This window comes from Vanessa tameamea, chromosome 25 (assembly GCF_037043105.1).
Source record: "Vanessa tameamea isolate UH-Manoa-2023 chromosome 25, ilVanTame1 primary haplotype, whole genome shotgun sequence".
Taxonomy (NCBI): Eukaryota; Metazoa; Arthropoda; class Insecta; order Lepidoptera; family Nymphalidae; genus Vanessa; species Vanessa tameamea.
In genome coordinates, this window is record NC_087333.1 from 344116 (window position 1) to 371514 (window position 27399).

The 27399-nt window shown below is 32.9% G+C and overlaps 1 protein-coding gene and 1 long non-coding RNA gene across 4 annotated transcripts in view; one reads left to right on the forward strand and one right to left on the reverse strand.

The window, feature by feature from the left end:
* The window catches only part of LOC113399525 (uncharacterized protein), a 463929-nt gene that overhangs the window by 200467 nt on the left and 236063 nt on the right, over positions 1-27399 (forward strand). The window contains exon 1 of one of the 3 annotated variants that reach the window (XM_064218927.1): positions 4145-4288. The exons of the other annotated variants lie outside the window; for them this stretch is intronic. Within the exon in view, the coding sequence (XP_064074997.1) occupies positions 4226-4288 (63 nt within the window). The 5' untranslated portion in view covers positions 4145-4225. Of the gene's footprint in view, positions 1-4144; positions 4289-27399 lie in introns of those variants that run through there. 3 annotated transcript variants of the gene reach the window in all.
* On the reverse strand, positions 5669-8453 carry LOC113399543 (uncharacterized). The gene is made up of 3 exons (XR_003368990.2): positions 8377-8453; positions 7552-7666; positions 5669-5821 (listed from the first exon to the last, which is right to left on the reverse strand). It is a non-coding gene; the product is annotated as an uncharacterized LOC113399543 (long non-coding RNA).

A 27399-nucleotide genomic window follows, 5' to 3' on the forward strand; every position in this document is an offset into this window, starting at 1 on the left:
GGTTAGTAACTCTTTTTTGGGGCAATGTATACGTTTTTACAACAGGATCCCAGAAAACGTTCAAAATTATTCAATTATAAAATTCAAAAGAATCGTTAAAGAGCGTTTGTGTGCTAAAGGATATTACAACACTAATGACTTTTTAGTTGACTGCACACCTTGGGAATGAAATGATCGCCTCCAGGCTGTTTCAAATAACTAAAATATAATAATTATTGTACATGCAAAATGAAAAAAAAAAAAAAATATCCCGCTGAGTTTCTTTCGCCGGTTCTTCTCAGGTCCGAGGTGCTAAATTCCGAACCGGTGGTAGATTTTTGACAATCAATAAGCAAGTGTAAACACTTCTATATTGAATAAAGATTTTTGATTTGATTTGATTTGATATCATTTTTGAAGACCTATCCATAGATACACGTATCGATTTGATGAAAAATTTTTTTTTGAGTTTCAGTTCTAAGTATGGGGAACCCCCAAAATGTATTGCTTTTTTTTCATAACATTATGAGGCGAGCTATGACGAATTTGGCGGCTTGTATTTGGTTCTTATTTTAATTCCAGAAATATGTATAGGGGGGCGCTGTACCCACGCCGGGTTATGAAACGGAAAATTTAGCGATCTTCAGCGGAAATCAGACAATGTACTCTCATAACGGACTCCGGGCGTCTTAGGAAACATAATAAAAATTTTATCGGAAGGTAAAATTTTTATATTAATTACTTCACCCAACAACATAGTCATAATAATTATGTAAGTATTCATTTACTTTTTGATAATATTTATATAATAAATATGCCACGTTGTTCTAGGAGCTCAAGCTCATAACTCATAAGATCCTAAGAGCTCAAATTGCGGGTGGGGTCCATAAAAGATACTAATTTCCTTCTGTAAATTCTCAGTAGCAGCTCGAAGCGAGGAACTAATATAAGCAGTATAACACTTCCTTGCCTCAGTAAATCGTAAAGCAATTATTAGTGCGTAGGATCTCTTTACAATCGCACTTATTTTTATTAATTTCTATTAATGTCTTGATTGCAATCGAATTACAAAATAAAGTATTATTTGACAATACATTGTTGATGTTATTATATTTGCTAAATTCAAATTTTATATATATATATTTATTATATATATTATACTTATTTCGTGATTATAGGGTAACAAACAGACGAACTCAGTTGTTTTCGCATTTATAGTATTAGATAGCGTTGTAATATTATGCTAAATATATCATAACATGTTAGTTGTAAACTATTCAGTTTCTTGTCAATTATTCTCAGTAGAATCTACATTCTGAAGCGGTGGTAGCTTTACGTTAATACAGTTGTGTAAAATGACGATTTAAAAGTGCTTGTAAAAGCCTACACGAGAAAATTTGAGAAGATGAAGTAGTATAGTGGTATTGATTTGATAAAAATATCATTGAAATCAACAGTTTGACCGGCTCAGATACTAATTGCGTGCAATCGTGGCAAACTTATCTTAAACTATTTTATTCTGCGAATTTGCTTACTTAAAACTATACATCATATTATAAATCCAGGCTCGTGATATGAACTGTGTTATCTTTTATTCATAAGATTAAGAATCGTTGCCAATAAGTAGAATTAATATCATACGATTATATAGTTAGTATCCTAATTCTTTCATATTGTTTTAGATTTACTAAAATTACAATGTATTTTACGACAGGTTTACTGCTTTGTTTAAACAAACGTTTCAGATTATCTATAATTGATATAAGCAATGTTTGCTTATACTCTTGAATTGATGTGTTCAATCTATTTGAATAAATATAGCAGATGCCTAAATTATTATTATTGAATATCATGGCATGAAAAATTAGTAGGAATATTACTTAAGATCCAAGTAACAATAATATTATGATACTAAAATAAATCAATAAAGATCACTTGCCTCCTCATCTCGGCTCGAAGACATAAAAATAAGTCTAAGTGAAAAACATAACTGGACTTGATTTTAATTTCAACAAACCGGAATATTTGTAGCTTCAATGTTAAGTCATAGAGAATTTAAATTGATGGGATATTTGTTTCGTAACGATAGCACACATAAGAATTAATTTGGCACGTCATTTATTTTATATCAGTTATTTTATGAGATCACTGCATCCCGTTAACAATTTCTATCTGAATAATAGTAAAAGTGTCTATTTAGATGAAGATATTGGAGAATAAAACGTTGAGCTTGAAATCGTTTCTAGCAGAAATTAACGAGAGGTCGAGCTGAGTATTCATATCTACGCTATTTCCGGATAGATGGCGCTGAAAATAATAAATCTTATCATTTTGAACCAAGATACACATTACATAAACATAACGTAAATTTCCCACTGCTGGACTAAGGCCTCCACTCCCGTTGAGGAGAAGGTATGGAGCATATTCCACCACGCTGCTCCAATGCGGGTTGGTGGAATACACATGTGGCAGAATTTCGTTGAAATTACACACATGCAGGTTTCCTCGCGATGTTTTCCTTCACCGTCGAGCACGAGATGAATTATAAACACAAATTAAGCACATGAAAATTCAGTGGTGCCTGCCTGGGTTTGAACCCGAAATCTTCGGTTAAGATGCACGCGTTCTAACCACTGGGCCATCTCGGCTCGGATACACATTAACCAGATACATTAGCGTAATGCTAAATGACAACTACCTTTTTTATACTGATAGATGCCGATTTGTAGTCGAATTATTGATTTATATATATATTTTTATGTCGTATATACACGCGGAGTGGAGTATGGGCCACCCGAACACGAAGTCAATATACTTATATTTCCACAAAACAAATACATAATGCGTGTTTATAATTCATGTCATGTTCGTCCGGTAAAAGAACATTATTAGAAAATCTGTGAGACTGAAATCCTGAAACATGTTTATCCTCTAATCTACGTTGAACAAGCGTGGTGGATTACTTTATTCGGCGTGAAACGGTATAAGGCGTTCGCCCACAGCGTTTGATAAAACACGGCTCCTTACTACGTATTTATAATTTATACTGTCTGTTCTAACGTTATACAAATTACTTTCAATTATAATAACTTAATAAAAAGTAAGAATACTTCGCGTTCGCCGTTAGCATACTTTAAATACACAAAAAAGAAAACTTCATTGATAAAAAACATTGGGAAAAACGATCGCACCCCGGCGTTTTTGAATAATACGTATAATTATATTCCTTAAGCCGTAAGTTAGAAAAAAAAATCACGATCAAATTGTTTTTGACGGGTAGATTATTCACTGTCAGTTAAAAACTACTGATTCGGCTAATAAGGTATAGGGATGTTTTTTTATTGAATAAAGATTTTGCTTTGTTATCTAAAAGACAATCTTTGAAATCTTGGCCACCAGAACGGGGACATTTATAAGCTGTTACTTTGCGTAATTAAAATGTTTTTCAATAGATAGATTGATTAAAGAGGAATAAACACATTTTTGGCGCTTACATTCCAAACGCTGGCTGAACCCTACGAGATTGATCAAAATAATGTACAGTATTGTACACCTTCAAAAGATCTACAAAAAAGTCCGCAATGGTAAGACTTTATCTAAGGGATAACCTACAATAACCATTTTTTATCCTTTTTACGAGAAATAATGGCTTATTTTTGAAGCGATTTAGGCAATCCTTATCTAATTAAGTACGCTCCATATATTGTGCATTTAATATAGATCAATATGGCCCCACACATCATGTAATTTAAATGAATATTTTCGAAGGCATTAATGATTTCATACATAGCGGTTTGTATTATCTAATGACAAAAAAACTGTGAACGTCGTAAGATATTCTGTAGTATACTTAGTATCAGCATTGCACCCGTGCGAAGCTGGGGCGGGGCGCTAGTATATTATATATTAAAATGTTGAACAGGTTCATACGAATATTATATACATATCTAATGATGTAATAGAGATTACTTCTTGGTTCGTTAAAATTGATTTTTAAAATCATATCCAGATGATCTTTGAAAGTAAGTGTAAGTGTATTTGACTTCGAACAGTGCCTAAGTAGTGAATTGTGTCCATTTAACGGTAGTTGTTTTACATAAATTAATGAAAATAACGTCAAACTATATAAAAATAACCTCAAAAAGTTTACAAAATGAATAACATCTTTTAAAAAACATATAAATAAAAAAAAAACAATTTGTATGAATCATACATTTAAGTGCACATGCGTTAGTTTTCTGTGATCATGAATACTGTTCAGAGCACCGGTGGTGGTCATGGATCCATGAAGAAGGACCATAAACATGAGGTAAGATTCGATCTATTAACATATTATTTTGATAAAGGTAAAACATTTTTGAATAAACACATCCCGGTTTTACACGTGAATATTAAACGATGATAAGTTCAAACCCGGTCGAGCACAATCGATTTTATTCGTACTTAATTTGTTCTTATAAATCTCCTGCTCGATGGTAAAACATAATTTAAAGATACACAATATATATACAAAATAACATACACGTCGAGCATACGACCGCATCTTTTTTTAAGTCCGTACAAATAGATTAGGATCATATTCTATATTAAATAAAAATATTATCAAATAAATTCTTTAAACAAAAGGATTACTATTTGGTTTAAAGAATTTAAACCGAAAAGACAGATTCACTTACATGAGAACAGTGTGATAAATGTAACAATAAAATATTCGCCTCATTGGTACTCAGTTAACGGAATAGAATATAATTAAATCGCTGTATATATTTTAATCGCTACAAAAGTAGGTATTCTCTAAAATATCTTTTGAAAGTTGAGACTTAAACGCGTTAACTGAGTTTACATTTTTTATAAGAAGGTCATTTGTTATAAAGTTGTGCTCCTTTGAAAGTATTTTTTAAAATAATTTTAGTGAGAACTAATAAGCTTGGTCTACGAGTGCTATGTTTACTGCTTTGTTTTATAAACGTCAAATCTGAAAGTATCGATTTATTAATATATTTTCTAATAAGAATACAAGAATTATATACATAACCTTGTCGTAAGTTCATAATGTTTGTTTCCTTGTAAAGTATACTTGTTGATATCATGGGTGGGTATCGAAAAAGCATTTTAATTATTTTATTTTGTTTTCTTTGAAGTTCTTGCAGTTTTGTTGTTTGCTGTATTATCGCGTATTTCCATTAAATACGATAAATGCATAATAAATGAGGCAGCAAATGAAGATCTATTTGTTATTTATTAATTGTAATCACATTTCAATACGAACCAAATAAATAAAAAAAAGTTTATAAGAACGAAATAACTAAAGGTAAAGACTTCGCTTATGTTCGAAGAGAGTCAGCTGATTCATTTTATGCAAGCGATTTTTTTTCTAATAAAAATAGTTGTTATAATATTCTTGAATATTTCATATTGATATTGAAATAACTTAAATTACACACAATTATAAGAACTTACGTAAGTTGTTATTATAAAAAATAAAAACATAAATATATTGAAATAATAAGATGTCTAATGATGATGATCCCTAAAATTCAACGCTGATTTTCAATGAATCCCTTGGAGAGTACCATACTATGTTACTGTGTTAAAAATAGTATGAATACTGAAATAATACCAGATAGCTATATAACGTCCGTCAATGTCCAACATATACAAAGAGGAAAATAATAAATGCGGTTACGAATAACGACGTACTTTTTATTATAATCACATTTCAATGTAAAACCAAATAAGTTTAATGTTTATAAGAACGAAAAACCTCGGTGAAGACAGTCAGACAGATTACGCATTAGAACAGGGTCCTTCGTGCAGAAACTCGGCGTTAGCGCAATTCAGCCTGAAAAAAAAAACAAAATACATAAAATATGTTATAAAAATCAACGATAACTTTACTGTAACCGCCTGTACATGGTACACTGATAGGCAAAGGCCCTCCCCTTTCTAAGAGAAGATTCTGGACTTATCACATTATTGAAGTGATAACTTCTTATGGTAGGGTAAACCGCTGCGTTACGTAACGCGTTACGGCGCCAGTTTGCCTGGCTTCCACTTCTCTCAGGCATACGACAGCGATAGGCGGGCTCCTCTCTCACTATAACCCACAGCGCTAGCCGTATTTCGAACAGACGTTTTTTTTAAGTTAACAATTCTGTCAGGCGTCCCGAAACGCACACGTTTTTTGTACACCAACGAGCATGATATAAGTTTTCAAAACAAATCTATTATATGTATTCTATGATAAAAATAAAAATCACAATTGACCAAACATGAAAACGGTCATAAATAAACGGTATAAATACATATTTATATATAAATGACTTAGAAAACTATTTTTGATAAGTACTTAAAAAACATAAATAATGGAGGTAATGACGTAGACAAATACTTCTGATATCACGTATAGTTTGAATACTAAAAATAGATCTATCATATATCATAAATATTTACTTTCCGAGGCACAGGAACATATCCATACATACAGACTCTTCCATATTTTAAACTCCGAGCGGCTACTGAAAAGTTCATGTTACTAAAACCGAGTAACTCTATCGGGCCGACTCGCGACTTAGCGCCAGGACCTTGAGGTCTGCCTAATAAATCTGCCACTAGATCAACGAGGCAGTTAATTGTTAACTTTATTCATACTTATGTATTTTACTACGCGATACGAAACACGCTAGATGTTATGGTAGAATGAAGTTACTTCTAATGTATTTTATGTATTAAAAAATAATAAATGGAATTGTTATTAAAATCATTTATGAATCAAAACAATCACAAAAAATAAGCTCGAATAAAATTATAAAAATACCTATACAACATTAGGAGACAGAGAGAAAGGAAGGGAATAGAGGCCTGGGGGGTCATACCGCCTTAGATGACGACTGACAGTTCACTAGACTGTATTCCGCATTGAAGAACTTCCTTCCAAAATTATAACTAATGCAATAAAAAAAGGAACGGTAAACTATTTCTTCTATTACAATAAAATGTTAATAGATTTTATTTTTAATGATAATGACGACCTCCGTAGTCGAGCAGTGTGTACATCGGTTTTCATGGATATGCCACTCTGAGGTCCAGGGTTCGATTCCCGGCCGATTCTATGTAGAAAAAGTTCATTAGTTTTCTACCATCGTTACTTCTGATTTACCATAACACAAGTGCTTTAGCTACTTACATTGGGATCAGAGTAATGTATGTGATGTTGTATATCTTTATTATTTATATTAAAAAAAAAAAGAATGATTTTATTTTTATTTTAGTATATATTCCAACTGACCGGTTCGTATTATGTTTCCTAAGACGTTCAGACACTAGGTCCTTTTATAAATCATAGTGGTATCGATCTGATAAAATATACAAACCATAAAATAATTGCTGTAATCATTGAAAGCAGGTTGACCGGCTTATATCTATTTATAAATGTATAAATTAATTGATTCATACATTATACTTGTCAGTATCTTCGTCAAGGTCACATGTTAGATATAATTTCCTTATCCACAAGCGGGTTTAACAGCTATCGAATAGACGTTGCTCGTTTAATAGTTATTTTATACTCACTGACAAATGCTGCTATAGGTCTCGCCCGACGTTGCGCACACTGGTTTATAGATCGCTGGACAGATGCATCCTTGTGCCGCTGCCATCGCAAACGCGATAAAGATAGTGAAGATCACTATAAAAGAGGTAATTGATACTAAACATCTAATACTACAAAATGGGGAATTCACTAATGCCAACGTTACTATAGGCACGAGATGTTGGCGCATTGATGATAGGAAGAACCTGGCGTCACCTCCCACCTTGCTATCCAGTACGGAGCCGTGACTCAGTTCCACTCACTGGACACTGGACAGTGATAAATGCTCCTCGAGGCGGACCCTAAGGATTGAAGCTTTAGCCCAGCAGTGGAACCTTCATAGACTGTTACTATTGAGAACTAATTTAGCGAATTCATCTTTCAAAATTAACCATTTTAGCATCGATTTTATAAAATTAAAAAATATTAACTGTACAAACTGGAAAATGACAAATTTTTAGTAACTTCAATTTGATTGATAACCTATTCGGATATATAACATTCGACTATACGTTATAAATTATTGCTTAACTGCTTTTTAAAAATTATAGAAACAAAAAAATACTTTACGTTAGTCATATTCAAATAAAAATTAAAAATATCAACTGTACAAACACTAATTGCGTGCAATAGTGGCAAAAAATATTATATATACATACATACATTATCTGTATACATTTTTCTAAAACGTGATTTAAAATATGTTGTGCAAATATTAAGCCATTTTTTGTCAATATTAATTAGACAATTAAACGAACATTCACTAAATGGCTAAGATTATTTTAATTTTAATTAAGTTTACTCACATGCTAAAAACTTCATGATGTAGATCGCGATGATTGTTGCCCTAACGATCCGCGTGTACTGGCGCTCTTGGGTTGTGAGTCATGGTATTTATAAAGATGTTTTTATTTTATATTAAACTAGTTTATTGTTCGACGTTGCTTTATTGTAAAACTATTGTATTATAAATTCGGAGGGCTCGTGATATGAACTGCGTAAACTTTTTTTTATTATATATGTAAGATTAATATATTACGACGCCACATTTAATTGTTCCCTACAAACCGGGACACAACAATACTTTGTAGCGCTGTTTGGCAGTAGGATAAATGGTAAATGTGTTCCTTCTTAGACGGGCACAATGCCTAATATGTATATAAGGTCATGGGTTTTTCAAAGCATTATACAATTTGATTCATCTAAAACAGAGTTTAATTTTGTTAATAACAAATAAGTTTCACAATACTAATACTAATGGCTGACTAATACAAACCTAAAACAGAGATCGACAATTGCAATGTTCATGCTCTATTTCCTTATTTAAAAGAGAACTGGAATTGTCCTTTCCACTCTAAATGAACACTAATTAATAAAAAAAAATACGTTTATAACTGAGTCTTAAATAAATATTTAAATTACAATTTAAATTAACTGACACTTCTTAAAAAATATGATACGTTTTTTACTGAGACGCCCTTCGACTCAACTGCCAACATTCGAATGTCAACACAAAGCTTACATGTATAATATAATAAAACAACATACATCTCTCTATCTATCCCAAAATAGATACTAATTTCCCGTATATCGATGGATAGTAATATATTTTTTTAATTTTAGTAGATTGTTTTAATAATGCCAGGAATTAAACGTCCAAAATTAAGTCGCAGAACTCGCAATGCTACCAACCAAAGATGTACAAGAGCAATCTAAACTGGCAAGGAAAATAAAAGTAAGAATGTCGTTGTTCATAAATAATTAGAACCTTAAACAATGGTTTTGGAATATTTTTTTTGTAATTATTAATTATAACGTTTGGAATTCAATTTCAATTCAATCATTGTTAAGATATACCGAGAAAAAAATTTGAACTAAAATTAAATCCAAATATTTTACATACGGTTGATACAAACAAATTTATATATGAATAGGACTTTATACGTAAAAAGTAAAATGTTAAGGATAAACAAACCGAAATATAGATGTAGACAACGACCAGCTGTAATAATACATTGCATTATTAGACATAAAGTAAATATGTATTTCCATGAAGAAGACTTTGTTCTCTAGTCACGACACTGAGCTCATTTAATATTTATGCTAGGTAATGTTGTCTTCCTGATATCGTTCACGGCGGCGAACCTCAAGGGAGACCAGCCAACGACGCAGGATATTATAGTGCAAAAGTGTGTGCGCAAACCCAGGTGCACTCTTAATCAATCAGTCCATCAATCAAAATATACTTTATTCAAGTAGGCTTTTACGAGCACTTTTGAATCGTCATTTAACAAACTATTTAAAGTAAAGCTACCACCGGTTCGGAATGTAGATTCTAACGAGAAGAACTGGCAAGAAACTCAGTAGTTACTCTTTTTCAATATCTAAAAATACAGTCATGTTAGTTAAATACAATTATATATTTATGTTATGTCTCCTGCCTGGAAGTCAACAAGCATTAACTCCACGCTTTTTTATCATCAATATAATCTTGTATCGAATAATATGCCTTCTTTACAATTGCCTTGAATCTATGAAACGGCAAAGTTAAAAATGTCTGCGGAATTTTATACTCTATGCCTTCACTCTCTCAAAGATTGGACGACAAATCCGACCGGAAAGAGTTCAGTCGCAGGACCACCGGCTTTACATGCTTTCCGAGGCACGAGAGAGTACAAACTTCGTAACTTTGGGCTGCGACTGAGAGTTTTTCGACTAACAAATCCCAATCAATTTTTGTCGACCCGACGTTTACTTGTTTTCCAAACCGAGAGTGTACTCAATACCAAGTTTCAGACTTTGGACTGTAACATAGAATTTTTAACAAAAACTTGATAAATTCGTTCCGATTTCATCGGTCCGCCCTGTTGTTTGAACCCAGAACCTGGGGATCTGAGGCCTTATATCAAACAACTAGATCGACGACGCACTCTAGTTAATATTTATGATATAAATATTGCAAATGAAAAGTAATATTTTCTCTTGTACTACCTTTTAGTTTGAACATTTATTTAGATGCTATTGTTTTATATTTTTAAATATACAACTGGTTTCTCAGTGGTCGAATTACGACTGTAGTTGTTATTGAAAATTTGTAGATTTTTTTTATGAATATGTTTTCATCAATGACATTTAAGCTAATATCTAACAAAAAAATAAAATAAAAAATAAGCCGGTTGACATATTTCTTGTATTGAAATTGTTTTTCTTTTGCCAATTTTCATAAAGAAATTTAAAAAAAAATTTTGATGATCACACCTTTACCATAAAAATAAATAGATGTTTATGAAATTAAAAATATTATTAATTCAACTTACTCAACAACTCTCGATCCTGCGACTTTTTACATCGCTAGATGGCCCGTAAACCATTGCGCTATTGACGCTTTATTATTTACCCTTTTCCAACATTTGGCAACTGGCACTCGACTGGCAGCACTGTCACTTAAAGATTTTTTCTTCTTATAAACTTCCTTGTTCAATTACCCTCGTATATATTGTATACGTGTCTGCTTTTCTTTTAAATCGATATTCATATTTTCTATAAATCTTATTTTTCTAATAATTTTAGCACAAGATTTAAATTTACAAAACGGCAAAGTTAAAACAATCTGTGTATATTACAATTAAACTAATATCTCGCTCACGAAGGTGTTCGCGAAGTCGAAAAGTAGCTGTTACAAGTTAAACTATATTCGTATAAGATATTTAAATATTAGACACAAAGTTTTGATGTATATCATTTTATTTAACTGGCTGAAAACTTTGAGCCCTCGAATGTTGTTAAATTAAAAAAATAAATAAACAGCAAACTGATATAAGAACTACATCAGATGAGACCACATACGGAATGTAATGCTCACTCTTGAAACTTTTGCTTTAATCGGATAAGCAGTGTTTGCGTTAAACGGGAAAAAACTCATATGAAAGTTCGATATTACGCGAGTACGTATATTGGAACAACTAACTCTTGCTAACAACTCTATCTCCGTTTTTGTTAATGAACAGTGCATTATGCGCTACCCCTGAATGAATGACCACTATCGACTAACCTTAGTTTTTTTTTGTTACACTCTACAGCCTTGGAGCCTCCACGAGTAACCGACACAATAGATTTCCGAATAAAAACATTTCAATACTAAGTAAACATATTTAATACAATATTTGTATATAGAGTTTAATACAAGTATATTTTTGTATGTTTTACTATACCTGCATAGGTTTGATAAAATAATAATCTAATTTGTTCTGCAAAATTTTTTATCGGAACTCCCAACTGGAACAAAATGTATATATTTGTTTGAATATTAATATCCTCCTTAAGCCTCGTTTGATGCCTTAGATCCTCCAGACTTCTAAATCTGGCCCTGAATGAAGATCAGATCAGGGGTAGTAAATAGTGAGTTTATTGTTATAAAACTTTTCTGAGGAACAGAAGTGTAAAACTGCCAACTACGAGTACCTAGCTCCGATCCACTACTCAGAACGTTTGGACAAAAAACTCCGATAACTTTTATTAGCTTCACCGAGTATTTGCGACCAAGGACTCGGGATCTACAGTTTTATAGACTTTAGACAAACCCGAAACTTAATGCATTTAAGTAATTAAATACTATTAAATGGGTTTTGATTATTTTAAACATATATTCGCAAGATAGCGATCCAATATGTATTGAAAAACATGTTTTGTAATTCGTTCCATTCGGTCACTAAACAAACGACTCGCCATTAAATTAACATTACAAAAACTCACAGAAACGTGAAATACTATGAGACGTGAAAGGCCAGTGGATACATAACGCGGATCCTACATTACAAGCTGTAGTAGTCCAGTGGTTAAATAACACAGATTCCAGAAAGATCAGAGACCAGAATTTTTCTCACAAACATATTCACCAGCTCGCAGTGGAGCATGGAAATAGCTCCAAGCCTCCTCCTCAGCATGAGGGCATTATTTGCAAAATTAACAAACTGACACTATCACTATGAAGGTTTTTATGACATACTCTGTATTAAATGATGGAAAAAGAGTTTGGAGTTAAGTTTGTTGGCGTTTCTTCTCATTAGAATCTACGTTCCGAACCAATGGTAGCTTAACATTTAATTCATATATTGTCTACTTGAATAAACAATATTATGATTTTGATTTAATTCCGGCCATAGCTGTCAACGGACGTGACGTCAACAAAGAGAATAAGCAAGTTTTTGATGTGAACGTACCTCGTCAGACAATTGTGTATTGTGGCCTTTCATTTTACCTGGCAGGTATGTTTCACACGTGCGTTACGTCTTGTAATGTAGCGTTATCTCTTAGGTCTATTTTATTTAGAACTCCAATATTGCTCAAAGGTAATGGACAGACGGAAAAGTATTTGAACATTCTTAAAAGCCATATATATTGTTTGTTTTGAAGTTTATACAATCAGATCAAATTACTGATTCGGAAATATTCCGTTTAATTTCTGAAGGATTGCAAAAAATATTCGTAATTTCTGCTATTTGTTTACGATTTTTGTGACGTGTCAAACGACGCGATTAATTGACTATGGTTTATGACTTTGTTTCAAATCCACTGTATTTCCCTTCCCATCCAATATATATAATTAATTTAATACATAGAAACTTGACATAGATTAATTGTACATAACAATGACTGATCCGGTCTCTTGTAGCGAGATGTTTATTAGTAAAGTAAAATATTTAGGTTAACGTGTCAGATATCTCAAAACTTTTGATAAATGAGTCTGTTTAAGAAAAAAACGTACTTATGTCCGCTTTCCTTTTACGCAATGTAATACTCTGAATAAAAACTGATAAATTAGTTAATGAACGCGTCGCCAAATACAACACAACAGATATTTCTGTTGACCGAAATTCGTTTTTAATACAAAAATTATCTCATTAAATTTGTTTATTATAAACGACAATTTATATGCAAATATATACGTAGGGTTGTTTGTAGGGGAGCGATAAAAGTAAATAAATAATTTTAACAAGAATAACATGTACATACTTGTACATACATTTTCATTTACTTGGTAGGACTTTGTGGAAGCCCTTAGGGGTAGGTATAGTACGACACGATTTAAATGTAGCATCGACAAATTAAAAAAAAAAAACAATCAATCGTTAATTTGGTGAATGTATTTGGTTATATAATATAACAAATTATTAAGTTTGCATTAGAATCATTTTCGCATAACAAATAAATAAAGATTGATTTTGAAGTCAATTAATTCGGATTTGATCGGTTTTACGAAATTTGACGATGCTACATCTAAGCTGTGTCGTACTATACCTTATCATTAGATATTTTGCTGCCAAACACCAATGCTTAGTATTGTTTTATTCCAGTTTGAAGTATGAGCGAGCTTTTTTAATTGCAAACACGAGGCTTTATATCTTAGCTTTTAAGGTTAGTACTGAATTGGCAATGTAAGGAATGGTTAATTTTCTATATTTTAAAGCGCCAATGTGAATGACTGCGACCACTTCAAGTACCAGATTTACCCGTCTTTATCTATACGAAAAAAAAAAACTTGTACGACTTAAAAACCTTACTTAAATAGTTTGAAAATGGCTCCTTTGTTTTTGAGTTTTTATAAAATTTTCTTAATCATTTGTTGTTGTTTTTAAATTTATACATTTTAAATGATATCCTAAAAACTTCTTTTAATGAGTAAGTGTGCGGCCACACGTAACCAGTGGGTTCCGTCTTAGCTGCACCCACACATACGTAACGCAACACCGTCAATCCTATGGTGTCGCAGCCTTCCAATGTATTATTCCGTTCCTATAGTATGTCATGTAGGCCCTAAAACGTCAATGGAGTTAAATAAACGTGTACTGCTTCTGGTGTTATTACAGTATAAGCACAGTTAGCTGCGTTGCTACTCTAATATTAGACGATTCATGTCTCCTTGTGTACTTTCTCCATTAAGCGTGAACTGCATCGTCAGAAGACATCGTAGTGCACTCTTCAGCATACCATGGTTATCAAATGTATGAAATACGTCAAAGCATCAACGCTCTGCCGTCGCAACTTAGTAAAATGCACGTCTCTATAACTCATAATAATTTATTCATATAATCTAACATACATACATAATTCACACACAAATAAAATAAAGTTATGAATCTAATAAATAAATACTTAATTAGAAAAAATAGAGTCGCCGTGGTGTTCAAGGAACGATCCAAACACGAGGGTTGAGACTTTTAGTCCATCCCTCTTAGTATAAGCATCGCACGCAGTGTATTAAGATTATTTCTATTCCCAACAACTAATTTTGGTGTTAAATATTACTTAACACCAAAATTTCTATTGTTAGCACACATTATTTTTGCGATAATTTAACAAATTACCGATTTAACACACTGGAAAATAAACCTTAGACTTAAGTCGTAAAGTCCAAGTTCGCTTAACACCTCGCTATCTCTGTTAAACAATATTTCAAGCACAGCATATTACACAATTTGCATTATAATCACGCTTATAAGTAATAGTAGTTGAATCTAAAGTAGAACGATCACTGCAATGCGAAATGGACCCATATGTTTAAAATAGAATAATTTTATATGTAGCTTAATTTAGACCATAACAAGAGCATAATTATTATTTTATATGTTACAAACGATTTGAATTTAGACCAGCTAAGGCTGGTTGAAATAGTTTTTTCTTTTGTTTTGTGCTATTTGTAAGATCTCCTGGATAGGTACCACTCATCAGATAATCTACTGCTAAATACTTAATATTGTTGTGTTCCGGTTTGAAGTGTGAGTGAGCCAGTTTAAATGCACGAGGGACATAATTAGCTCCCAAGGTTGGTGCATTGGCCATGTAAGGAAAGGCTAATATATCTTTCTGTGTCAAGGTCTTTGGGTAGTGGTGATCACCGTATAAAAAAAGAGAACAATTTATTTTATCGCCTTTTTATTTTCGCAACTATTGTCTAGCATTGTGTTTTCAATAAATAAAGTCAATAAACAATAATAGAAAAAAAACGTAAATGTAAATTTATATATTTCACTAAAACTTACAGTAATCATTATGGTTGATTTAAGCGCCGGCCGAACACGAGTAATAAAAAATACCTATTGTACTTTTAACTGTTACGTTCTAATTGCTTATATGTCATATTTAATATGATAATTATGTAAATTAAAAATTGCCAAAGAACCGGCTCAGTTTCTTGCGCCGGTTTATCTCAAATATTTTTTCTTCTCCGAACCGGTGATAGTTTTCAATTTGACAATCAACAAGTAAGTATAATGCTTCTATATTGAATAAATGACTGATTTGATTTAACATAAAAATAGCCACTAAAAATGTCCTTGAAAAAAAAAAGTCATTCAACAAACTTCATGAGTTGTACTTCAACACTATTTTCGAACCTTATCATTCCCGATCTGGAATCAAAGACGGAAGTTTAACTGTCAAAGTTTTCGACTAACTATTCCCGATTTAGTAAATACGATCGATAATTGTTAAATATTTTAATCGTCAGATTGACGAACTTGAAGAGAAGCTGTTACTGCGTTTACTGATATAGTAAATATTGTTACATTTTTATTCTTATGATAAACGTGTGGTGTCGTGGGAATCAAGTTGGGTCATAAATATGGAATTTGCAAATAACTTAATAACAGCGGTATTAATCTACCCTTAGCAGAGCTATTGTACATCAATCAATACAAATTCCACCTATATATATATATATATATATATATATATATATATATACTAGATGAAAAACCGGCTTCGCTCGGTTAAAAAATAAAACTAAAAAAATACGGCTTATCATTTATTAATTAAAGTATCCGCGTCTATGATAAAATTCCGCAGACATTTTTAACTTTGCCGCGTCATAGCTCAAGTCAATTTAAAAAAAATACATTGGTAAAGAAGGCATATTATTCGATACAAGATTATATTGATGATAAAAAAGCGTAGAGTTAATGCTTGTTGACTTCCAGGCAGGAGACATAACATACATATATAATTGTATTTAACTAACATGACTGTATTTTTAGATATTGAAAAAGAGTAACTACTGACTTTCTTGCCGGTTCTTCTCGGTAGAATCTACATTCCGAACCGGTGGTAGCTTTACAAATAGTTTGTTAAATGACGATTCAAAAGTGCTTGTAAAAGCCTACTTGAATAAAGTATATTTTGATTTAATTTGACTAATAATTTATTGTTGATAAGTTTACCGTATCCCTGCACGAAATTATTATTTGGAACACATTTACTAAACACACCTGTAAACGTCAAACATGGCCGCTCGTTGAACTTCATGTCATTGAATTTTATGGATTTAATATCGAAATATCTTGAGGATATATATAATATGTTGTCGACTAAAAATTATTTATTTTTTAACGATCTATAATTGTGGATAGATTTCAATCGGGTCTATCATAGATTTGCACGAAATTATTTATATAGACGGACAGCCGTGATGTTTGTTTTTTAAAAACCACGTATAAATAGCATCAATATAATAATGATAAAATAACATTATTTGAAGTACTATTAACAGCCAGTGTCATTGTTGGGCTAAGACGAGGTCTCATTGAGCAGAACGTTTCAGTGCAGAACACACGCTGCTTCAATATGACAGAATTTCATTTAAATTAGACACATGCAGGTTTCCTCTTAATATTTACCTTCACCGCCAGGTACGAGCTGAATTATATACTCCAATTAAGCGCATAAAAATCAGTGGTGCTTGCCTGGATTTGAACCTGCAATCATCGGCTAAGATGCACTCATTCCAGCCATCTCAGTTCTCGAGAACTGAGATTTATTTGCCATTTTTTCCTGTTGCGTCCAATTAACGATCAAATGCTTCCTCTAATCTTTCAGTTTCCTCAATTATGTTAAAAATAATGCGATAAAATTAAAATCGGATTGTAAATAGCACACAATGTTATAACGTTTTTTACAACTAGTAATTATAAAGGGAGCAGAGATACCCAGTGGTTAGAACGCGTGCATCTTAATCGATGATTGCGGGTTCAAACCAAGGCAAGCACCACTGAATTTTCATGTGCTTAATTTGTGTTTATAATTCTGTGTGTGTAGTGATGACGGAAAACATCGTGAGGAAACCTGCATGTGTCTAATTTCAACGAAATTCTGCCACATGTGAATCCACCGACCCGCATTGGAGCAGCGTGATGGAATATGCTCCTAAAATTCTCCTCAAAAGGAGAGGAGGCCTTAGCCCAGCAGTGGGAAATTTACAGGCTGTAAATGTAATGTAAAATTATAAAATCAAAAGCAACAATAGGTTCATATCTCTGGTCTCCTCGGTCTGGTATTCAGCTTAACTAGTTCTTGTATTCAGATCTCGGGTCGTAAATACTATTGATATTTGTGTCATGAATTTCTCAGTTTCACACTGGAATTAGGAAGTTGTTGTTGTTCAAACGTGCCCCGGAAATTAAGCTTATTGATTTTCATCACCTCCTTGTAATATGATTAATTAAAATCCCCCTTTTATCAAAAGGGTATATGCGATTTTTACGCACTAGAACCTCTAAAACCCTACCCATTCTGTACTCCACTCATGACTTAGCGGAGCTTGCCCCAATATTTAACATTCCCACCAGTGGAAGAGCATTATGCAAACAAAAATATTTTGCATTGCATATTCCAACATGAAGGATGAGTGAGCCGACGCTAAGCGTTGTTTACAAGGAAGGTTTGTTTAATATTACTTGCAGCGATAACTTATATAGTCGAAGGTTTAATTGTAAATCACCTTTCATAAAATAAATTAGATCGGGAAAGTATTGAAATTAATCACCAATTTCTAAATAAATTACCAACTTCATCAACAAACAAACGTAGAACGTACTTGAACACTGAGAAGTTTCTCAATTTAAAAAAAAAGCTAGGAAACAGTTTGAGTTAAAAAAAAAATAATTTCAGTTTTTTGTTCGGGCGTTAATTAAAATTTCTTTATGAATAACGCAATGCAGCTCGCACTGAAAGCAGTTATTACTATTTCATTTACTATTTAAAAAAAAAAACTTTATGAAAAAAACGTATACTATAAGCAAAAAATTGACTGCCTCGGTGGTGCGGCATTGTGTATTAACATAAACGGTAGATCAAAAAGTATCGCGTCCGAGTCCAAGTCACGGGTAGACAAATAAAAAGGAGGTTATTAAAAAAAGTCAATAACAGCTAAAAGTTACAAAGTAGGTAGTGCTGCACAGAGTCCTGGGTCGATGTCTTGATTCCTCTCCGGTCATGACAGATCGCCGACCCATCTGTACTAATATTATAAATTCGAAAGTAACTGTCTGTCTCTTGATACATACTCAGGGCCAAATCGATTAAACGAATTAAATGAAATTTGATATGAAGTAAGTTTGAACTCCAAGGAAGAACATAATATTAGCAGCCTGTAAATTTCCCACTGCTGGCCTAAGGCCTCCACTCCACTTTGAGGAGAAGATTTGAAGCATATTCTACAACGCTGCTCCAATGCGGGTTAGTGGAATACACATGTGGCAGAATTTCGTTGAAATTAGACACATGCAGGTTTCCTCACGATGTTTTCCTTCACCGCCGAGCACGAGATGAATTATAAACATAAATTAAGCACATGAAAATTCAGTGGTGCTTGCCTGGGTTTGAACCCGAAATCCCGTTAATCTAAGTTAAGCACGCGTTCTAACCACTGCACGCGTTCTAACCACGGAAGGACATAGGATACTTTCTTGTGCCTAACACCGGACGATCAACCAGAAAGAAGCGAAGCGGCACGCGACTAGTAGGAATATAAAACTAAAGAAATAGAAAGTTCACCTGTATTTGTACTAAACTTCGTGAATTTTAATATCCCCTTTGCAGTTCGGCTTTATAGTCCGTTGTAGTCAGGAGGATGTTATCTCTTATTAATTTTTATTCATATTTTTTTATTTCTTTCTTCTTTGCTTTCATTTAGATGGCTTCTTCGTTGATTATCTTTTCGACCGAAGTAATTCAATATTTGTTAGTGTTTTTTTACGCCCGTCTGGGTATGGATTACCTATCAGATATTTTATCGCCAAACTGGAACACTTAGTTTTGTTGTTTCCTCGTTTGAAGAGTGAGCGAGGGGAAGAAAATGTGAAGGAACGATGTGAATACAAGATGAACGTTACAAAAGAACAAAGGAAAAAATAAGTACTGCTTAGACCACCTCATTTATATTTAAAACTAGTTTTTGACCACGGCTTTTCCCACTTGTTAGGAGTTGGAGATTTTACTTCTATAAAGTAGCCGGGATTCAAGCATACTTTATAACAAATTTCATAAAATTCAATTCAGTAGTTCAACCGTGAAAGCTTGACAGTTCAGATAAACAGACAGACAGAGTTGCTTTCTGATCACAAGACAGAAAGACTTGAAATTTTTATAATAACCCTCCTGGTGTTGCAGATGTCCATGGGTGGTGGTAATCATTTTCCATCAGGTGAGCCTCCTGCGCGTTTGCCCACTGTAACATAAAAAAAATATATATATCTTAATTTATATTTAGAACGTCTTAATACAAGAAAGCCGAGCCAAGTATATACTTGTTATCATTTGATGAGATAAGGTTAAAATTCAAGATTATTACAAGTACTAAAAGTCTAGACCAAAATTAAATAGACTCGTGATTCGTCGAACAGATTGCTTTTTGGATAATTAAATTAGATACAAAAAAACTTGAACGACAATGATTATTATCTTCAGATATGAGATTAAAGAAAACCAACTATGATTGAGGTACTCGCTAGTCAGCAAAAAGGCTGGCATACCCTTCAACGGCAGAGATGTTTACTTTGTAAACATTTCGATTAATTTCCGAAGACATTATTTTAGTCAACCTAATCTATTAGTTCGTTCGAGTCATACCGTTCCGTATTATTGTGCTGGTGACGATCCAGTTTAATACTAAATTTAAACATATTTGTGCCTTATTTTAGCTATAGTTATAGTTTGTAACGTATTGGTATTTTCGTAGATTTGAAACAGTTTGCTTAGAAACGACGTGAATAATCTTGGAACGCGATTCTTCCGAACTCATTACCTATGAGTAGACTTGACAATATTATTCGAAAAATATACGAAAACATGACCACATGTTAGACGACCTTGTATATTTCGACGTTTGTAATTCTCGTGAAAAGCTATCCTACATATCTAATGAAAATTTTCTCGTGTATAAAAGTTAAATGTTGTTTATGTTTGCTCGAAGACATGAAGTTTATTTATATAGCTCTATAAAGTAAAAAAAAATCATTCCCAAATAAAGATAAGTATTGAGTCTTATTTTAAAACTAGTCGACCCAGCGAACTTTGTTCCGCTTTAGATGCAATGAATGAGCAGATTTTGGATTCTATTAAGTTTAATTTTTTACGAATATAATAAATATAAATAAAGAAAAATCAAGTATTTTAATGATTCTTTTTTGGCCAGGTATTTTAGTGCATAGGTTGCACTCATCAGTGCAACCTATTATGTCGTCTATAACAAGGAGCTTCACCTTGTGATTGACGACATTTTTTGTTTTATTATCAGGCGCAAGAACAAATCACAGATGGTCTTCCGACCCGTTAACATGCTAGAAACTTTGAAAGGTTGCCTTTGTGATTTGTTAGTGGTCATGGTGAATGCAAGACGGATCGGAAATTGAAGTCGTTTGAAATCAAACGGCAAATTGGTTGGGATCATCGGGATCCTCGGAATGAGTGATGAACTTCCTCACCTTCGAGTTTTCCTTTGAGTATTGTCGTGTAAATTATATTGTTTAATTGTTCCATCATCAATTGCCTTCATCACTTACATCACAAACTTACATTTTTAAAGGTTTTAACAGGGTAACGTATGTAACGTTTGAACTACTAAATCTAATTGCTGGTGATCATATTCACGTTCCCGTTCCGAAACGGGATAAAAATATTCTATGTCCGTCTCCTGGTTCTAAGCTCCACACCAATTTTCAGCCACATAGTTTCAACCGTTCTTGAGTTGTAAATAGTGTATCTAACAGGGCTTTTTTTTATATATATAAAGTTAAATGAATAGAGATATAACACTGCACTGAAACATACTCATAACGATAATATATTCAGTTTATTTGCCCGTCTGCAATACTTAGTATTGTTGTCCGGTTTCAAGGATGAATAAGCTAGTTTAAGTACAGTCAAGGGACATAACATCTTAGTTCCGAAAGTGTGTGGTGCTTTGATGATGTAAGGTATGGTTAAAATATCTTACCACGCCAACTCTCTGGGCACTCTTAACCACTTATCGTCAGGTAGCCCATCTGCCTATCCATCTACATACGTTGACGATGACGTTATATGGTTTCAGAAATAAAAAAAAATCTAAATTAAAATATACTCTATTCAAGTAGGCTTTTACAAGCACTTTTGAATCGTCATTTAACAAACTATATTAAGTAAAGCTACCACCTGTTCGGTATGTAGGTACCGAGAAGAACCGGCAAGAAGCTCAGTAGTTACTCTTGTTCAACATCTAAAAATACAGTCATTATAGTTAAATACAATTATATATGTATGTTACATTATATAGTTAGATGTTGATAAACTGTATTCGAGCAGAGTTTTACAAGCACTTTTCAGTCGTCAATTCACATTGATTTAAACGTAAAACTACAACCGGTTCGTCCGTATCAATATAGATTTTACCGAGAGAATATCTAATCATAGGATTGCTGATTTCTTGACAGACAATCACAACAGCTTTTTATTGGGCAAATTAGATCACCGCGTCAACCAGTAATCGATATGGTAATACTATTCCACGAACACTAAAATGTTATTTACATTACAAATGTTATTTATAAGTGTTGTTATGTTACTCGTATGTTATGTATATTGAGTTCAACTATGCACGTTTTAGTTTATGAAACAGAGGTCTATAATTTAATTTGAATGGCTTAAACCAGTCTGCTGCAGATTAAACTGACTCTTATCACGTTTCAAAACATATCTCTCCCGAGACGGCTTTATTTGGAGCGTAACAATATGGCTGTAACAGAATTGTATGTGTTAGTGAAATATATTTTGTCCATATATTTATCCATATCTATATCTAAAAGGTTGAGACTCTATATATGTATATTGCGGCGAAACAAACGATAGCGCGATTCAGAAAAAAATGCGCTACCTTTGCATTGTTTTTATAATTTATATTAACAACTACGGGCAGAGATTGCCCAGTGGTTAGAACGCGTACATCTTAACCGATGATTTCGGGTTCAAACCCAGGCAAGCACCACTGAATTTTCATGTGCTTAATTTGTGTTTATAATTCATCTCGTGCTCGGCGGTGAAGGAAAACATCGTGAGGAAACCTGCATGTGTCTAATTTCAACGAAATTCTGCCACATGTGTATTCCACCAACCCGCATTGGAGCAACATGGTGGAATATGCTCTATAAAGAATAATCAAAATAAAGCCCTATCAACAAGAAAATAATCTAAGCGAAAAAATGATATTAGGACTGTCGGCGAAGTTGTTATCGGAACTTTGGAAGTAAAATTAAAGTGAATATTATTAATTACATAGAAAATCTAATCTAAGGTTTATATTTACTCCTTATTCGTAAAAGGCTATATGGGTATCAATTATAATATAGTCCCTACAATAAACAAACAGTAACTTTAAATCTTTATAAATAATATATTTCTCTTTTTCAGGTAAGTACGAGTAGTATAAAGGATTCACTGTGATAACCAGCCAACGAGAGGAGGTAATTTTAACTTTGTAAGTAGTCTGTAGTCTGTTACTTTACAGTACATTATACTCTATTGACCACACTCGGCTTCGTACGGGTGCAGTTTATTACTAAAAATTGATATGATACAAACATAATGTCTGTCTGTCTTGTGTCTAGTCTATAACGCTCAGGAATAATGTAGCTTGCTACTAATGAAAACCTTTTCAGATTTGAATTAATATTAGATTCATTATTTGGAACTAATGATTACATGCAAACAGACAAATTTGACCTCTTTATAACATAGGTATAGACAAAGACAACCTTTTAGGTGTCCTGGGCTGAACATGCATTCGACGCCCTTTTATATGACCAGGTTCGGACTGGGAAGGTGAAAGTCCCTTAGAAAAAAACATGGGCGCACTTTTTTGTAGGTAGCAAGCGTAATTGCAGTGTGATTGAGGACCGATTACATAACAGATCTCGTGATACATATGATAATAACAGATCTCGGCGCCTGGTTTTTTTTGGTGACCTGGTCCGTCGACACCCCCCCCCCCCTAACGCTGGCACTGGGTAAGGATTTATATATTTGATGAATTATTTTAAAAGTACTATCTAATGTATAAGGAGAAAGTCTTACAAATTGTAAAACTATGTGAAAAGTCTAAGCCTTCCACGGTTGGTGAACTGACGTGAATTGATATCATCCTTCTTGGCATAGATTCGGATAATCATTGACACGACTTACGTTTATATTATTCAGTTATTTTAGTTTCTTATTCAATTTCAACATTTCAACTGGAACGATTTATCTTAAGTGTTGTCAGTACGCTGTAGGCAATGATTAATTAAAGCGACCTAATTAAAGAGTAACGATAAATACGACTATGATGACAAACTGCGAAAAGGTTCTACATTTTATAACACAACGCCGTTAAATAAGACGTCAGGAAGCCCGAAGGTTATGCTACTAAAATTGAGTGTACGCTGGTAAGTTATAAACTGTAATCAAATATTAATTTATCTCTATTCAATTTGTAAACGTCCCAGTGCTGATCTGAAGTCTCCTTAATTTAGTTCGATTTTAAGAGTTCGAAACTTCTAGAAATTAAATGTGATTTATTGTAGTTTTTAAAGTATCTATAGTGTATCACTTGTTAATCTAGTAGTATGACTGCATCAATTTTCATTATTTTTTTTTGTTACCAAATTCTCATTAACATTAATCTGAAATCCAGAAAGTCGTATCTTTTGCTTACGAACTACGGCAAGTAAAAAATATGTCTCATTTCATTGTCTTTCAACGATCACTTAAATTATTCATTGCTGACATAAAATTACAAAAGCTAACACGAAACTCCCGAACAAGCGAATTCAATTTACAGCGATACTTTGCCAAATTTAAGAGCACTCAGTAACGCAGATAAAAAGTAACTTCATAAATGCTGTTCAAAGAGATTTAGAAGTAGACTTCATTAGGAAGTATAATAATAAATAAACTAGATCATATATATACAATGACTCTCCTTGAGAATAATACCATAAAAATTGATACGTTCATGGGTACATTCATGTCTTTAGCATGGAGGTTTCATGTAATCCAGTTTATTGTAACTCGATGGTGGTTCAGTACATCGAGTTCTGTACCGTTCAACTGATCGAAATGAAAATGCACACAACCCAAGTTGGGGAACGTTAAACGGAAAAGTATTCATATATTTTTCAACCTACCTCATCAGCTGATTCCATCTACATACACCGGCAATATTGTATTTCAATGATTTTATCTTGTTGCCCATATATAGTACAGATATACATAGCTTTTCGTAGCCCTCTAGTTTTCAACTGATTTAAGAAACAGACTTAATGTTTAAAGTATTCGCGATATGCGACAGGATATTTGTTTTTCTCGAATCAAAGAACATTGTAAGCACCATAACCTTTCTATAAAATCCGTATACAATTATATCAATGATATACGAGAAATTGCTAATGTCAGCCCTATATTGTGTGTGAATATAATTAATCATTCAGTTTTGAAAGAATGGCTTTATTTTTTTTAATTATATTATATTTATGATCTATGTCAACCGTTGAATGTAATGTTTTGTTTTTCGGATATCTCTGTAATATCAAAGCAAAGATGAGCAGTCTTGCTCTTAATATTTTAAAAGCACTCGTATATTTTAACTATGATTTACTTAGCCAAGATTTTTTTTAAAGAGATTTTTAGAAGGTTATATCGCAATTTATATTTACATATGTTTAATTCAAAAGAACCATTTTTTTAAAAAATGTCATGGTTTTGTGTTGCGTAAAAGTTTTAGTACAATTCGAAGCCTTCAAAACTTTTAATATTGACTTTAAAATTATGACGTCTGGCCGACACTGTCCCTCGCCTCATGATTTTAAAACATTACTTTTATGCAAAATGGATTATGCTTCTTTTAAACAAAAAGAAAATTTAAATATTTCAGCCATTCAGATTTAATCTGGTTATGTTTTTGAAAAGAAACTTTCATGAACGCGATGAGAGTATTTCAAAGTTGTATTAATTGAATGAAACAAACTGGTACATGCCATTATTTTCTCTCGAGACTCATGTATTCTGTTGATCAACCGTTCTGTGGAACGGTGGAATGCTCCAAAACTTCTCAAGAGGCGTCGTGGATGCTTTACCCCAGCCATGGTGTATTTACAGGTTGTCTACTCTTTCCACGAATTCACGAATTATTTTATGTAGGTATGTTTAGTTACTATAGATAATTTTGGAACAAAGTTCTTTTACGTGACTTACGTGACTGAGAGTGAACTCGCAGAAATTAAATTATCAAATGTTTATGATTTATTTAATTGTGTCTACTATTTAACAGATAAATAATACTCAGCGAAAGTGACTTTGATCCAAACGGGTGACCTACGACACCTCTTTTTCCTATTTTAGAAACGAATAGTTTCCTTGATGGCAAGGCTTTGTGCAAGTCCGTCTGGGTAGGTACCACTCACTCATTAGATATTCTATCGCCAAACAGCAATACTTAGTATTGTTGTGTTCCGGTTTGGCTGAGTGAGCCAGTGTAACTACAGGCACAAGGGATATAACATCTTAGCTCCCAAGGTTGGTGGCGCATTGGTGTAATGTAAGCAATGGTTATTATTTCTTACAGCGTCAATGTCTAAGGGCGGTGGCTACCATTTACAATCAGGTCTACTTGCCCGTCCAAAAAAAATCCAGACGTTCTCACATAGTTTCAATATTCTTGTTTCAAAATATCTCCACAACAGTAGTCACAATAACAAGTGCATCGCTTCTCGCAATTATGTTTAACTTAGTTTATTAACAAATAGCTAACGTCTATGAATATGTACTAAACAACAAAGTCACTTTCTGTTTCTGTTTTATCTCCTCTTTCTGCTGCACCACTCAATGTTTTATTTTGGTTTCCACTAATACAAAGTTCGATAAATAAAGATTTATAAATAGTAAAGTACTTTACCACCACATGATAAATCTTGTTACCTTGGCTGTTTAAACTATCCATTTTTTAATCAATATCCCGTAGACACAATAATATATTTGTCTAAGTATTACAATAAAATTATTATTCATGTTTCTCATTAATATCCGATTTATGTAAACTAGTAAATAGAGATAAAATTAATATTTTATTGCTTAACACGCTTCTCATTTTCTTTATTAATAATGGCTCGTAAAATACATAATTCTTCTCTCCTCTTTAAGCGGTTGGACCGTTTTGATGAGTTTTTTGGGTGGGCACTATGGTCGGGTACGTCGTTTTAAATTGTTTTTACAAAAAACAAAAAAACAATAAATAATTAAATTTCAGAATATATAAAGAAGTCAGACGTGCAGCTACTGAGTGTTATATATTTGTGTTAAGTATTATTTTTTACATTTACATTAATAACTAGTTTCGCTTTGCCTTCTTTCCGACTAATAAGATATCTAGGAGCTTAATCCACCACGCTGTTCCAACGCGGATAGAACATTGTGACACGTGTATGGCACACGATGTTTTTTCTCATTCCCGAGCAGGAAATGAATTATAAATTCATACGCATGCTCGGATT